The following is a 16,041-nucleotide window of genomic DNA, read 5'->3' on the forward strand; positions in this document are numbered from 1 at the left end:
TCCGAGGGACCGGCGGGTGCGTCGGGCGAGGGCTCCCGGGGTGCAGAGGAGCGGCCCAGGGGCAGGAAGGAAGCGTGGCAGCGGAGCGGGCGCCCAGCGTTCTCCGTATGCTGCGGGTCGCATGGCCGAGGTCCGGAGTAGGGTCCCCGGCGCCGCGACCGGTAACCAGCAGGTGAATGATTGAAGCTACCTGAGGCCCAGACTTCCGCGCTCCCGGCCGGAGCGGCAGCCCAATGGCCCGGAGGAACCCGGCGTTCTTTGCAACAAGTGGAGCGCCCGCGCCCTCCTCCCGGCGAGAGCTGATGCCCGGTCGGCATCGTCGGCATCCTCCCCCTCCAAGCCCGAGGCCTCGCGGTCACCGCGGCTGGTGACAGGACTGATTACCTGTTTTTTGGTGACCACTTAACTTTGAAAAAGTGCCTTCATGGACTTTGCTGGTTCTCGCTCCTCTTCGTCTCTCTCTCCAGTCTCACCTCCTCCCGCGACTTTATCACTTTCCAGTTCTTTGTCTCTTCTCTGTCCTGCGCTGCAGGCTGTGCGTCCAGCGCTTCCTTCAGGCAAGCTCTGCCTCCTGACTTATCCAGCTGTATTAGTGAAACTGCTCTCCTCCTCCTCCTCCACTTCTGGGGCCCCAAACCTTGGTCATCTTTGGCAACCGTCCTCTTCTGTGCCCCTCCATCGTGCCCCCTCATTGGCCAAAGTCAGGCAGTTCCAGGTCGGTCCTCCTCCAGTTTGTGTCCCTGTGTTTGCTGTAACCTCTGAGTGCGATACTGTGTTACCATCGCTCCCTTTAGTCTCTTATACTCTCCAGATTTGCCTTGAGGCCCTGCCTTCACCTCGGAGCATTCCTTTTTTCTCAGACCTGACGCTGCGCTGCCCTTCGTCTGCCCAGAACAGTCCAGACTTCTCAGCAAGCTCCCAAAGCTCTGTACAGCATAGCAGCCATGTCTCCCATTACCTTTGCCGTCTCCTCACCCACCTAGGGTCTGGCCACAGTGGAAACTCAGTTTTAAAATGTGCTCCTGCTCCTGTGCATGTGCTCACTCCATTTCTTCATCAACCCTCCGCCAAGCTCCATTGGGTAAAATGCCCCCAGAAGTCAAGGGCTACCTCAAGTTCCACGTGCTCCATAGGGGTCCAGTTTCCAGACCCGTCTGCATTTCTGTCTGTCCTTCTTATATGAACTTGCTGCCTTCTGTCTTAGTCAATAGTTACTGCTGTACATATCTCCCTTTGTAAAAGACTGATTCACAGAAGGGCTTTGTGGACTATATAAAGCAAGTGGCTTAGCCTTACAGTGGAGGGAGAAGCCAACTTGAAGGCAGATGAGATTTGCCTAAGGCTTGCCATTTTTTAGTGTAGGATCTTGGCTGGAATCTGGCCTTGCACAGATTTCTATATTTCTCCTCCCATCCTCTTTATTCCATCTGTTTCCTTTGTCTGAAAGGAGTCTGAGGGATTTTAACCAGTGCTGTGGATTCCATGACCCCTAGATTCTGTACCCTAAACAGTGGGGGAATCCTGGGGAATGAGATGTGTCTGAAAGTTTTTAGGTTTATAGGGTGTGGAGCACAGTGGTTAAAGAAAGCCCATGTTCGTGCCTGGCTGTGCCTCTTGCCATTTGTGTGACTTTTATTAAGTCACATAACTTTCTGAGCCTCAGTTTGTTTGTCTGAAAGATGAAGATAATAAAAGTCCCTACCTCCCAGGGTTGTTTGGGGATTAAATAAGTTGGTGTGGAAAGCGCTTGGCTCAGTGTCTGGCAGCTAGTGACCCCACAGTGAATGACAGCTCTTGTTAACAGGGTGTGGGCAGCTCCTGCATCCAGGGCGCTTTGGGGTCCTGGCTTAGCAGGAACATGTGCCTCACCATCCACACATAGCCAGCCTAGCAGGGCTTATAAAATGTTTATTAAAATATAGGCACTTATCCCACTTGGAGGGCCAAGGCCCAGGATAGACTCAGTTCCTCTTTGGAGGCATCTCCAAAGAGGAAGGCACTGGAAGGGTGCCCTCCCCTTGCCTTCTTCAGAGGCCTGTTCTGGAGTCCCTGTCTCTCCCTTCTTCAGAGAAAGGGGCCACCCAGAAAATGGCTGGCATCTTTCTTGCCTGAACCATTCTGTGAGTGTACCTAGCTCTGAGTAGGTTTATTTGCTGAGGGAGAATTTTTCCTTGGGGAGGGTGGGATATACTGAGAATTTGGCCAGGGGCAGGCAAGGAGGCAGGCTCATTATGGCTGCGGGTAGTCAGGAAGGGAACTGGGTGGGAGGGTGTTAGCACCTGGGTCAGGGTAAACCTGGGTGAGGCTTGGATCAGGGAACTTTGAGATTTCCCGGGACTAACATCCTCCTCTCCCTTTGGCCAGTGAGACCTCTGGGGACCTCTTTATCTGTGCTCCTGCTAGTGGCTTATATCTCTTGGTGCCTTCACCAGCCTCCCTGCCCTTTCCCACTGGTTGCTTTTCTTTTCTTTCTTTCTTTTTTTTTTTTTTGAGACAGAGTTTCACTCTTGTCACTCAGGCTGCAGTGCAATGGTGCGATCTCGGTTCACTACAACCTCCGCCTCCTGGGTTCAAGAGATTCTCCTGCTTCAGCCTCCCAAGTAGCTGGGACTACAGGTGTGCGCTATCATGCCCGGCTAATTTTTGTATTTTTAGTAGAGATGGGGTTTCACCATGTTGACCAGGCTAGTCTCGAACTCCTGACCTCAGGCGATCCGCCCACCTCGGCCTCCCAAAGTGCTGGAATTACAGGCATGAGCCACCGTGTCAGGCTCCGCACCTGGCCTTTTCTTTTGTGCTTCGAGGGCTTTAAACTGGAGATTTTGCCTGATTCTAAGGGGCAGGAGTGGAGTCGTGGAGAGGGAGATAGAAGAATAGATTCGTAAGAGCGGTTTTTCACTTGTTTCTCGGAGGTGAGTTTTTAATGAAAATGTCTTGAAACCTTAAACACTGATGCTGTGAGCCTGAGAAAGTGCTTGGGAAAGCTGTCCCCTCTCCCTCCCAATTCAGAGATGGCTTCTCTTCTAAGCTCTGGTCTTGACCTCTCTTGTCCTCGTCCTTGATCCTACAGAGACTTGTTGATTATCATGGTATCCTTTCCGTCCTTCTACCCTTCTCAGTGGTATAATTTTCCCCATTTGACAGGTGAGACCACTGATGAAGTGAGGTTGAGGTTGCTGGCTACCAGGCTGCTGATTATAATTAGCACCTATCCCTGTGATGGACTGCCTGCCCTTCCTGCTGTGTTCTGCCATTTGCAGCCCAAGTCAGTGGACTTCAGCCAGAGTGCCAGAGAGAGCTCTGACACCACCTTCACTCTTCCTCTTTTCTCTCATCAGACTCTAAGCCACATTTCCTCTTCCTTTGGGAAGTGGTTAAGACCATGGGCTTTGGAACTAGACCAACTTGAATTTGACTCCTGGCTATATCTTTCCCTGGCTTTATGGCCATGGAAAATATTGTGGGTTGAATTGTGTTTCCTTAAAAAAGATATGTTGAAGTCCTAACCCCAAGTACCTCAGATTGTGACCTTGTTTGGAAATGGGGTCATTGCAGGTGTAGTTAGTGAAGATGAAGTCATACAGGAGTAGGGTGGGCCCCTAATCCAACATGGCTGGTATCCTTCAAGACAATGACCATGTGAAGACACAGAGAGAGCACACCTTGTAAAGATGGCAGTGGAGAGTGGAGATTGGATGCCTCTACAAGCCAACGAACTCCAAGGATTGCTGGCTGTCACCAGAAGCCGGGAGAGAGGCGTGGAACAGATTCCCTCACCACTCATAGAAGGAGCCAACCCTGCCAACACCTCAATTTCAGACTTCTAGCCTCCAGAACTGTGAGAGAAGACATTTCCGTTGTTTTAAGCTGTTCGGTTTGTGGTACTTGCTACAGTAGTCCTAGGAACACAGTGAGCAGAAAGTTTATTGAGCTTTCTGAGCTTCGGTGTCCTCATCTGTAAAACTGCTGTAACACACTCTACGTCATGTGGTTTTTGGTGACAATTAAGTGAGAAGCAGCTTCTGCTTTCTTATTCTAGTGTAGAAAAGCAAGGCTGACATAGCTGACTCGTCTTTGCTCTCTTTGCTTCTCCCTTTAGCTGAGTGAGGAGTTGGACCAGGTGGTTGAGAACTCAGAGCTGGCAGACGAGCAGGACAAGGAAACGGTCAAAGTCCAAGGTCCAGGTGTCTTACCAGGTGAGTGCGTTTGGTGCTTTGCTGTGCTGTTGCTGCAGCTGGACACCCCAGTCTAGGCACCTTGCCAACTATGGGAGAGGAGGAGCCCCCTTCCCTGCACCCTGGTGTCAGGTCTCAAGTATTGCCCTAGTTTTAAAGCCATACATATTTAACCAGCCTTGGAATAGAGGATATGTCTAGGCTGGTATCTGCTCTTAACTCCAATTTGAGCTATTTCCTGAGGCCAGGTTATTGCATACAATGGCAAATGCTTTGGATCTCTGCTCTTCTGTTCCTCTTTCCCTGGAAGCTGCTAGCAGGTGAGCCTCTAATATCCAGGTCAAAGAAGATCTAATAGGCCCCCCCTTTCAGATACTAGGCCTATCCAGTAATGCTGCTCAGTTGGGTAAGCAGGGTCCCATCAATCAGTTGGCATCTTATGGAGCCCTACGGCAATGTTTGACACTGCTGACTACTTCCGCCCGGATACACGCTACTCCCTTAGCTTCTGTAATGCACCATTTCTCAGGTCACTCCTTCCAGGCTCCATTGCGGTCACTCTCCAGCTCTTGGGTATGAAATGTTGGTTGCAGGCCCCTTTCTCTCACTCTCATAGGCAGTTCTACCCAGGCCTGCTCCCCTGCTTCAGCCACTGCTTGCTCACACCTGACTCCCATGTTTACATCTCTAGCCCAGAGGTTACCTACAAACTGCAAATTTATATATCCTGTATTTCCAACTGCCCATGTCATAGTTCTGCTTGGATCTCCCAAAGGTTCCCTCAACTCCACATGTCCAAAATTGACCTCATGATCATCTCAGTCCCAGCTTGGTCCTCTCCCAGTATTTCCTGTTTGCAGGAATGGTACTACCACTTACGCAGCTGAACTTCAGAGTAGTTCTCCATTCCTTCCTTCCCCTCGTCCCGTTTTTCTCTGGCCCTCAGCCCTGCTGATCTTTTTTTATTTTAGGCCTCATTCCCTCTCACCACAGGGCCTTTTTGTTGGTTTATTTCTCTGCCTGGAATTCACTTTCCTTCATTACATAGTTAATGCCTAATCATTCTTCAGCTTTCAGCTCTCTCATTTTTTTCTACAGAGCCTTCTCTAACCTTCTGGCCAGATTACCTCCCACCCTCCAGCACTGTCTCATAGTCCACGCGCCTCTCCTTTCCAGCTATTGCTGTTGGAATGGTGTGTTTGTTTGTCTGACTAATGTCTGTCTGTTCTACTACAGCAATCCCCAACTTTTTGGCACCAGGGACCGGTTTGTGGAAGACAATTTTTCCACAGATGGAGATTGGGGGATGGTTTCAAGATGAAACTGTTCCACCTCAGATTATCAGGCATAGTTAGATTTTCATAAGGAGCATACAACCTAGATCGCTTGTATGTGCAGCTTACAATAGGGTTTGCACTCCTATGAGAATCTAATGCTGCAGCTGATCTGACAGGAGGTGGAGCTCAGGTGGTAATGCTCACTCACTGCTCACCTCCTACTGTATTGGCCCAGTTCCTAACAGGCCATGGACCCACATTGGTCTGTGGCCTGGGGGTTGGGGACCCCCCTGTTCTACTAGAATGAAACTCCCTGAGGGCAAAAACCAGTCTGTTTTGCTTACCACCCCAGCCTTGACCACGCCGTAAAGATTTGTTGAGTGAATTAATGAAGCCCCAGCCTGACTTCAACTTCTTGGATGGATCCCATCTGTTTGTGGGAGAGGGGAACAAGACAGGAACTAATGTGATTCTGCCTGCGCCTTAGAGAAGACTGCATGGAAGGGACCGGGTACATTGGCTCATGCCTGTAATGCCAGCACTTTGGGAGGCTGAGGCGGGTGGATTACCTGAGGTCAGGAGTTCAAGACCAGCCTGGCCAACATGGTGAAACCCTGTCTCTACTAAAAAATACAAAAATTAGCCAGGTGTGGTGGCACATGCCTGTAATCTCAGCTACTTGGGAGGCTGAGGCAGGAGAATTGCTTGAACCCAGGAGGCGGAGGTTGCAGTGAGACGAGATCATGCCACTGCACTCCAGTCTGGGTGACAAGAGTGAGAACTCTGCCTCAAAAAAAAAAAAAGACTGCCTGGAAGGAAGGAGGCTGGAAGGGCAGCTAACATTTCCTGACTGCTTCCCCTGTGCCAGGATCTGTCCTACCCCATTTGCCCCATTTAATTCTCACATCAACCCTGTGAAGTGGTTATCCCCCATTTACAGATGAGGCCCCCAACCTCAGGGAGGTTGAGTAAAGCATGGGGAGGTCATATAGCTGGTAAACACAGACTGAATCAAACTCCGCCTGACCCTAAACTCTCTCTACTACACCAGTGGTGTTTTCTTTTTTTTTTTTGAGATGGAGTCTCACTCTGTCACCCAGACTGGAGTGCAGTGGTGCAATCTCAGCTCACTGCGACCTCTGCCTTCCAGGTTCAAGTAATTCTCCTGCCTCAGCCTCCCAAATAGCTGGGACTATAGGTGCGTGCCACCACACCTGGCTACTTTTTTATTTTTAGTAGAGACGGGGTTTCACAATGTTGGCCAGGCTGGTCTCAAACTCATGACCTCAGGTGATCCGCCCACCTCGGCCTGCCAAAGTGCTGGGATTACAGGCATGAGCCACCGCGCCTGGCCTACATCAGTGGTTTATAAAAACTATTTTAAGTGGTGGTAATCCCAACACTTTGGGAGGCCAAGATGGGAGGATCTCTTGAGGCCAGGAGTTGGAAACCAGCCTTAGCAACAAAATGAGATCCTGCCTCTACCAAACAGACAAAAACCAAAAACACTCACACAAAACAATATTTTAAACATTCTTTTATTAAAGCCCAATATGTAAAAGATAGTAGCATGGCTAACCTTCCCTCTGACATGAGGCATTGCCACTAAAGCCCTAAGGCTCCCGGGAGAACAACTTGAAAGACCTGTATATTAGTTTTCTATTGTTTCTATAACAAATTACCACAAACTTAGTGGCTTAAAAAAACACACATTTATTATCTTACTGTTCTGGAGGTGAGGAGTCCAAAATGGATCTCACTGGGCTAAAATTAAAAAAAAAAAAAAGTCAGCAGGCCTGAATTCCTTTCTAAGGGCTTGAGGAGAGAACCTGGTCTTTGCCTTTTCTAGCTTCTGGAGGCCTCCTGCATGCCTTGGATTGTGGCCCCTTCCTCCAGCTTCAAAACCAGCAGTGGCTGGTCGAGACTTTCTCATATCACATCGCTCTGACACTGACTCTCCTGCCTCTCTTTTCCATGTTTAAAGGGCCTTTGTGATCACATTGGGCCCACCGAGGTAACCCAGGATAATCTCCCTGCTTTAAAGTCAGCTGATTAGCAACCTTAATCCCATTTGCTGCCTTAATTCCCCTTTTCCATGCAACTTGACATATTTACAGGTTCTAAGGATTAACACTTGGACATCTTTGGGAGCCTTTATTCTGCCTACCACACTCTTGCCCCCAACCACTTGCACTACCCTCTTGCCCCCAACCAGAAGTGCATAGATGGAGGCAGGAGGAAGAAGGGGAGGGAGGCCAGACTTGGAAAGATGAGGCTTGTCTTTGTGTTTCCTTTCATAGAGAAGTGCCCAGGTAAATCAGGAGGTGGCCCTAACGACCTCGGACCTTAGCAGCTTCTCTTTTGCCTCAGATTCCTGGGGCTGCAAAGCCTGGGGTCAATCAGAATAGGAAGCCAGGCCTCAGGCAGAGCAAATTTTGGGTAGTTCCATCAACTGGCAAGAGCATTCCCACTTGCTTTGGGGTAGCCTTCCCAGTTGCTTTGAGGAAACCAGATGAGCTGGGCTCATCTCCTTTCTAAATCACAGGAGATTCAGATCTCAGGAGTCCACTTGGCTGGGTCAATAGTGAGTTGGCTCAAATTTGATGGACTGATACACAACTCTCAGAGCTCATTTCTTGCCTCTGAGTCTTCTTTTTTTTTTGAGACAGTCTCGCCGTGTCAACCAGGCTGCAGTACAGTGGCACGATCTTGGCTCACTGCAACCACCCCACCTCCTGAGTTCAAGCAGTCCTCATGCCTCAGCCTCTGGAGTAGCTGGATTATAGGCACTTGCAATCATTCCTGGCTAATTTTTGTATTTTTAGTAGAGACGAGGTTTTGCAGTGTTGGCCAGGCTGGTCTCGAACTCCTGACTTCAAGTGATCCACCTGCCTCAGCTTCCCAAAGTGCTGGGATTACAGGCATGAGCCACCATGCTCGGCCCCTTTGTGTCTTCTAATAATAATAATAATAATAATGGTAATGATGATAGTGGTTGCCATTTTGGGGGTGCTTTCATATACTAGGCCTGTGTAGGGCTTTTTTTTTTTTTTTTTTTTTTTTTGAGATGGGACCTTGCTTTGTGGACTGGGCTACAGTACAGTGGTGTGATCATGGCTCATTTCAGCCTCCCAAGTAGTTGAGACTCCAGGCATGCGCCACCATACCTGGCTAATTTTTAAATTTTTTTTAGAGACAAGGTCATGCAGTGTTGCCCAGGCTGGTCTCAAACTCCTGGGCTCAAGTGATCCTCCTGCCTTGACCTCCCAAAGTGCTGGAATCACAGGTGTGAGCCACTGCTCCGAGCTTATAGGGCTTTTTATATACACTTTATCCTGTAATCTTCACAGCCACTCTGTGAGGTGAATGGCTAGTCCTAGTTTATAGATGAGGAACCCAAGGCACAGACATTAAGGAATATGCTCAGAGCTCATGAGTGGCAGGGCTCAAATCCGTACCCAGGGCTATCTTGCAAGGTGTTCTGACTCTGGCTCAGTTGTTCCTAGATGAGAGCTTTCCTGCTCCAAATTCTCCCCTCCCTGTAGCAGATCAATTAAGGACTGCTTCACTTGTTATGCCAAGTGCCGACACCACAAAGAGGGTGAGTAAGTTCCTCCAGGAACTCAGATATATAGAGACAGAAGGCCGGTTACCCAAGGAAGAACTTTTCCCTCCTTCTGAGCCTTCCTTGACTTCCCTGATGAGGTCCCTTTCTCCCTGTGATATGCTTTCCTTTGTAACAGTTAACACAGTTGATAGGTCACATTTATTGAGTTGAATTATTCAGTTAATTGTTATCCACCCCTTGGCACTGCCCCACAAGTTCTGTGAGGCACACAGATTTTGTCTTCTCCTCCTTTACTGTAACTCCAGTGCTTAGGGTGGAGTGTAGTATGGTAGTATGACTCCATAGAAGTATGAGTACTGTAGGTACTCAGTACCTATTTGTCCTCTGGGGGAGAGCAGTGGGGATTTAGAGCAGGACGGCCTCTCATCTAGGAGCAACTGAGCTAACTGGAATGAATGAATGAGGGCCAAAGAAATGATAGAGTCAGGTGCTTCAAAATGAATGAAGGGGCCTGGCGTGGTGGCTCATACCTGAAGGGGCTCACGCTGTGGCTCATCCCAGCACTTTGGGAGGCCAAAGCGAGCAGATCATCTGAGGTCAGGAGTTCAAGACCAGCCTGGCCAGCGTGGCGAAACCCCATCTCTACTAAAAATATCAAAAAAACTAGCCGGGGCATGGTGGCAGATGCCTGTAATCCCAGCTACTCGGGAGGCTGAAGCAGGAGAATCACTTGAAGCCGGGAGGCGGAGGTTGCAGTGAGCCGAGATTGTGCCACTGCACTCCAGACTGGGTGACAGAGCAAGACTCCATCTCAAAAAATAAAAATAAAAATACAAAAATTAGCCAGGAATGGTGCACGCCTGTAATCCCAGCTACTTGGAAAAAAAAAAAAAAAAAGGAAGGAAGTGTGGCTGGTTTGAGAAAGTGGGACTACTCTGAAGGAAAGGTAACATGTAGGTTAAAAAGAAGGGGCTGGCTAGGGAAGGGAGATGACATGACCAACTGTATAGAGATGGGAATAAAATAGGACATGTCAGAGATCATGTATAGCATGGTATGGTTGGTGCAGAGGGCTGGTGAGCAAAGTAGAGGGAGATGAGGTAGGAAAGATAGACTTGGTCAGATTGTGGAGGGGTCTGAGTGTCAGGATCTGTACATTATCTAGTAGGGAGCAGGGAGTATTTAAAAGGATTGCAGCCAGGCGCGGTGGCTCATGCCTGTGATCCCAGCACTTTGGGAGGCCGACGTGGGTGGATCACGAGGTCAGGAGATCGACACCATCCTGGCTAACACAATGAAACCCCGTCTCTACTAAAAATACAAAAAATTAGCCGGGAGTGGTGGTGGGTGCCTGTAGTCCCAGCTACTCGGGAGGCTGAGGCAGGAGAATGGCGTGAACCCGGGAGGCGGAGCTTGCAGTGAGCCCAGATCGCGCCACTGCACTCCAGCCTGGGTGACAAAGCGAGATTCCGTCTCAAAAAAATAAATAAATAAAAAATAAAAGGATTGGAACAGGACAGTAAGAGGAGTAAAGTGAGGATTCAGGAGATGAATGTGGCTGGATTAAGGCAAAGGGAGACAACCATGCTGCGGCAAAGGCTGATGTGAGAGGGTGCTTTGCTGTAGCAGAGGGGGAGAAGGAGGAATCAAAAAGGATTCTTAATTTTGAAGCCAGGCAAATGGGAGAATGCTACTACATAGAGATGGAGCCTAGAGAGGCAAATGGCTTAGAAAAGAAGATGGCCAGGTGTAGTGGCACGCCTGTAATCCCAGCACTTTGGGAGGCTGAGGCAGGTGAGTCACTTGAGGCCAGGAGTTCAAGACCAGCCTGGGCAATATGGCAAAACTCTGTCTCTACAAAAAACACAAAAATTAGCTGGGCATGATGGCATGCACCTGTAATCCCAGCTACTTGGGAGGCTGAGATGAGAGAATCGCTTGAAACCAGGAGGCAGAGGTTGCAGTGAGCTGAGATTGCACTGCTGCACACCAGCCTGGGCAACAGAATGACAGACCCTGTCTCAAAAAAAAAAAAAAAGCCTATTTGTTGTTGGCATACGGTCAGTTGAAGTCGAGATGGCCCAGAGGCAATGACAGTTACAGGATGGACAGGAGAGAGGGGAGGGCTGGAGTTGTGCAACCTGGAGAAATCCCATGGGGGCAAGGTCACAGGGATAGATGAAAAATGAGCAGGGGGGCCATGAAGACTGAACCTCACAAACATCCCTGTCTGGGGGCCAAAAGAGGAGCCGGGGCTGGAAAAGGAGTTGAATGGAGGGCCTGGAGGTAGGAGCTACAAGAAAGGAGGACAGTGTAGCAGAGATTCAAGTTAAGCACCCAAACATGCAGGGTTGTAGATCAGTTTTATTCTCTGGAACACATAATTCCATACCATAATGCACTAAAATCTTTAGTCTATTCATTTCCTGTCTATCAAGTGAATCAGAACCAATTAGTATTCTGCTCAAAGGGAGAAATGACATCAGACGTGCTAATAGAATAAGCACTTTCTTACATCAGAGATGTAATCAAACTGAGGAAAACCCTTGGTTAATCAGTCATTACAATCAGTTCTCCATGGAAACAACTGTATATAATGGGATAGACAAAGAAAAAATTAATAGATTAGACCTTATCAAGATGAAAACCTTGGCCGGGCATGGTGGATCATGCCTGTAATTCCAGCACTTAGGGAGGTCGAGGTGGGTGGATCACCTAAGGTCAGGATTTTGAGACCAGCCTGACCAACATAGTGAAACTCCACCTCTACTAAAAATGCAAAGTTAGCCAGGCGTGGTGGCTCATGCCTGTAATTCCAGCTACTCAGAAGGCTGAGGCAGGAGAATTGCTTGAACCTAGGAGGCAGAGGTTGTAGTGAGCCGAGATCATGCCATTGCACTCCAGCCTGGGTGACAGAGTGAGATTCCATTCCCCTCCCCCTCAAAAGAAGACCTTTTGTGTATCAAAGGACACTATCAAGAAAGTGAAAAGACAGCCCACAGAATGGGAAAAAGTATTTGCAAATCATACATCTGATAAGGGACTGGTATTTAGAATATATAAAGAACGCCAACAATTCAACAATAAAGACAACTCAGTTTAAAAATGGGCAAAGAATCTGAATAGACATTTTTCCAAAGAAGATATACAAATGACTAGTAAACACATGAAATAATGCCAACATCATTAGTCATCAAGGAAATGCAACTCTAAATCACGATGAGATAGCACTTCACACCTACTAGGATGGTTATAATTTTAAAAAAGTGGATAATAAGTTTTGGCAAGGATGTAGAGAGATTGGAATCTCCATACATTGCTGATGGGAATGTAAAATGGTGCAGCTGCTGTGGAAGATAGTCTGGCAGTTCCTCAAAAGGTTAACTACAGAGTTACTATATGGGCCAGCAATTCCATTCCTAGGTGTATATTCATGAGAAGTGAAAACTACGTCCACATGAAAACTTACATCTCCAAAAAGTGTGTACATGATTGTTCATAGCAGCTTTATTTGTAATAGCCAAAAAGTGGAAATAAGCCAAATGACTATCAACTGATGAATGGATAAGTAAAATGGTACATTCACACAATAGAATATTATTTGACAATTAAAGAATGAGGAACTGGCTGGGTGCGGTGGCTCATGCCTGTAGTCCCGGCACTTTGGGAGGCTGAGGCGGGTGGATCACTTTAGGTCAGGAGTTCAAGACCAGCCTGGCCAACATGGTGAAACCCCGTCTCTAACAAAAATATGAAAAATTAGCCAAGTATGGTGGTGCGCACCTGTAATCCCAGTTACTTGGGAGGCTGGGGCAGGAGAATCGCTTGAACCCGGGAGGTGGAGGTTGCAGTGAGCCAAGAGGGAGACTCTGTCTCAAAAAAACAAAGAATGAGAAACTGACGCATGCTATAACTTGGATAAGTTTTTTTTTGTTTTTTTTTTTTGAGATAAGAGTCTCTGTTGCCCAGGCTGGAGTGCAGTGTCGCCATCTCAGCTCATTGCAACCTCTGCCTCCTGGGTTCAAGTGATTCTCGTGCCTCAGCCTCTTGAGTAGCTGGGATTACAAGCATGTGCCGCCACGACCAGCTGCTTTTTGTATTTTTAGTAGAGACGAGGTTTTGCCATGTTGGCCAGGCTGTTCTTGAACTCCTGACCTCAGGTGATCCTCCCACCTCAGCGTCCCAAAGTGTTGGGATTACAGGTGTGAGCCACCGCCCCTGGCTGTATTTCGAAAACATAGTAAGTGAGAGAAGTCAGACACAGCCACACATATGATGCCCTTTATGTGAAATGTTCAGAACAGGCAAATCCATAGGGACAGAAATTAGATTAGCGGTTGCCAGGAAAGGGGAAGTAACCGCTCTTGGGTATGGAGTTTCTTTTTGGGTAATGAAAATTTTCTGTAGATAGTAGTGGTGGTTATACATCTTGTGGATATGCTAAAAACTGCTGAATATATTTACTTTAAAACGGTAAATTGTATGGTATGTAAATTATATCTAAAAAAGAGAAACAAAATTGACCACACTAAACAGAAAAAAAAGTAGGCAAAAAATTCAGAATGCCTCTTAGCCTAGTGCTCCCTGCAAGGTGGAGTTTCACAGGATTATGGCAGACAACCAAGCCCCCTTCCTCTAAATAGAGGTTCTATGATATTTTCTACTGAATTACCCATCACAGATCACCTTAGTGGATGAACTTGCATTCTGGGGCAAGTTTGGGGTTTTGAAGGAATTCTGTCATGGATTTTACAAAGCATATAAACTACCTTTCCCAGGAACATCTTGTGCATTATTTTTGTCTTCCTACTACCCTGAGTTTGCGTTTATTTAAAGGATGTATACTTTTAAAGCACATTCATCCAGTTTGCCACAAAAAGCCAGTGTTAGTTTTCTCACTACATAGTGCGTGGGACATTTTATCAAATAACCAGCACTTTTTTTTTTTATGATAAAGTGTAATGGTGTCTAGTTTCAGAATTGGAGTGTTACTTATAGCAAGTGTGGAGGATAAGTAAATAGTTTTACAGTTTTTATTTAGATCACACTCCTATTTGTGGATCAAGAAGAGGCCTGTAAAGAAGCTAAACTTGGCTTCTGTGAGTAAAACAGAAGAGAAGACTTTTGGTCAATGTTCCCATGAGAGTAATTTGTTCCAAGTACCTCTCCCAGATGAATTGCAGTGATAGAATTGGCATGTGATCTTCTTGTTTTATGCCTATTTTTAGAATTTTCAAGAACATGTAGGGAGAACTTCATCTCTTTCCTTAACCAAGGCCATCATGAAGGCAAAACATTCAAATCATGTTTATCTGGCTTAATGCAGAGTGGACACACCTGTCCACAAATGCCAGTCATTGTTCCTCTTTATTATATTGTTCAGCCTGGATGTAGTATAGAGTTTGTCTTAGAAGTTTTCCGGGCCAGGTGCAGTGGCTTATCCCTGTAATCCCAGCACTTTGGGAGGCTGAGGTGGGCAGATCACCTGAGGTCAGGAGTTCGAGACCAGCCTGGCTAAAATGGTGAAACCCCGTTTCTACTAAATATACAAAAAATTAGCCGGGTGTGGTGGCACACACCTGTAATTCCAGCTACTTGGGAGGCTGAGGCAGGAGAATCGCTGGACCCCAGGAGGCGGAGGTTGCGGTGAACCAAGATTGCACTATTGCACTCTAGCTTGGGCAACAAGAGTGAAACTCCGTCTCAAAAAAAAAGTTTTCCAGGTCAGGTACAGTGGCTCATGCCTGTAATCCCAGCATTTTAGGAGGCTGAGGTGGGTGGATTGCTTGAGTCCAGGAGTTCTAGACCAGCCTAGGCGACATGGTGAAACCCCATCTTTACAATAAATAGAAAAATTAGCTGGGCATGGTGGCACGTGCCTGTAGTCCCAGCTACTCAGGAGGCTGAGATGGGAGGATTGATTGAGGCTGGGAGGTGAAGGTTGCAGTGAGCCAAAAATCATGCTACTGTGCTCCAGCCTGAGTGACAGAGTGAGACCCCACTTGAGTCCAGGAGTTCAAGGCTGCGGTGAGCTATGATCACACCAGTGCACTCCAGCCTGAGTGACAGAGTGAGACCATGTCTCTTCCAAAAAAAAAAAAAAAGTGTTTCAGACTTCTCTACTTGTTATGAAGTTATATTCGTTCAATTACATCTTTTATTATTAATGACTGTAATTGTAAAAATGCTCACAGTTGTGTAGGGAAAGAGCACTGGGCTAGGAGTCAGGACTCTAAGACTCTTTCATTCTGATCATGCCAGTTACTGGCTGTGGGATCTGGATTGTTGTACAAAGAGTAGAGTTGGGCCAGATGGCCTTTTAGGTCCCTATCAACTCTTAAAAATTAGATTCAAATGTTATGCAACAAATCAGTCACTTCAGAGTTCCTTCAGTTTTATCTTGTGATCTTTTCAAACTCCGTTAGAATGTAGTAAGCTGGTACTCATTGCCACTGCAGTTATGAGCAGCTCATGACAGTGAATGTATTTTCACCCACCAGGTTTTGAAGTATACTCGTGGTCCCATTTGGACCATGGGAGTTGGTTGTACCTTCCAAGCTAAATAGCTATGGGTAGGTTCCTGTGCGTAGATCTTGTGGCCCTGCAGCCCAGCTACAGCTGACTGCTCAGGGGTCAGCACCCAGGAAAGGGAAGCCATCTATAGGCTGGGCATGAAGGAGGTCAGTGTCTTGTGAGGTATCTGGTGGAACACCCTATACAGGATACTCTCTGGGGGAGAATTTGAGTGCAAGACTCACGGAGAAGGACTTAGTAAAGTGGAGCAGCATCATGAGAAAAACATGGAGAGAAGGCAGATAGCAAAGCCATGAAGGAGCAGAAATTGACGTAGTGTCTATTAGCAATAGGTAGAGGCAAAAGTGAAATCAAACACAAAAGAGGCTGAGATGAGAAAGAATTGCCTTAATTCTTTTTGGACAACTAGAGCTGCTGTCGACCTTGGTGGCTTAGCTCTCAGCTACCCATTGGGTTTCCCCAGTTCTCACTTATCCTTGTACCTGTA

The 16,041-nt window shown here is 47.3% G+C and overlaps 1 protein-coding gene across 3 annotated transcripts in view; it reads left to right on the forward strand.

Annotated features, from left to right (window-relative positions):
* Positions 1-16,041, forward strand: part of PACC1 (proton activated chloride channel 1) — a 51,377-nt gene that overhangs the window by 339 nt on the left and 34,997 nt on the right. For all 3 annotated transcript variants that reach the window (XM_054478769.2, XM_054478778.2, XM_054478786.2), the window contains exon 2: positions 4,100-4,196. In XM_054478769.2, coding sequence (XP_054334744.1) covers positions 4,100-4,196 — 97 coding nt within the window. The remainder of the gene's footprint in view (positions 1-4,099; positions 4,197-16,041) is intronic.

This window comes from Pongo pygmaeus, chromosome 1 (genome assembly GCF_028885625.2).
Source record: "Pongo pygmaeus isolate AG05252 chromosome 1, NHGRI_mPonPyg2-v2.0_pri, whole genome shotgun sequence".
NCBI classification, from domain to species: Eukaryota; Metazoa; Chordata; class Mammalia; order Primates; family Hominidae; genus Pongo; species Pongo pygmaeus.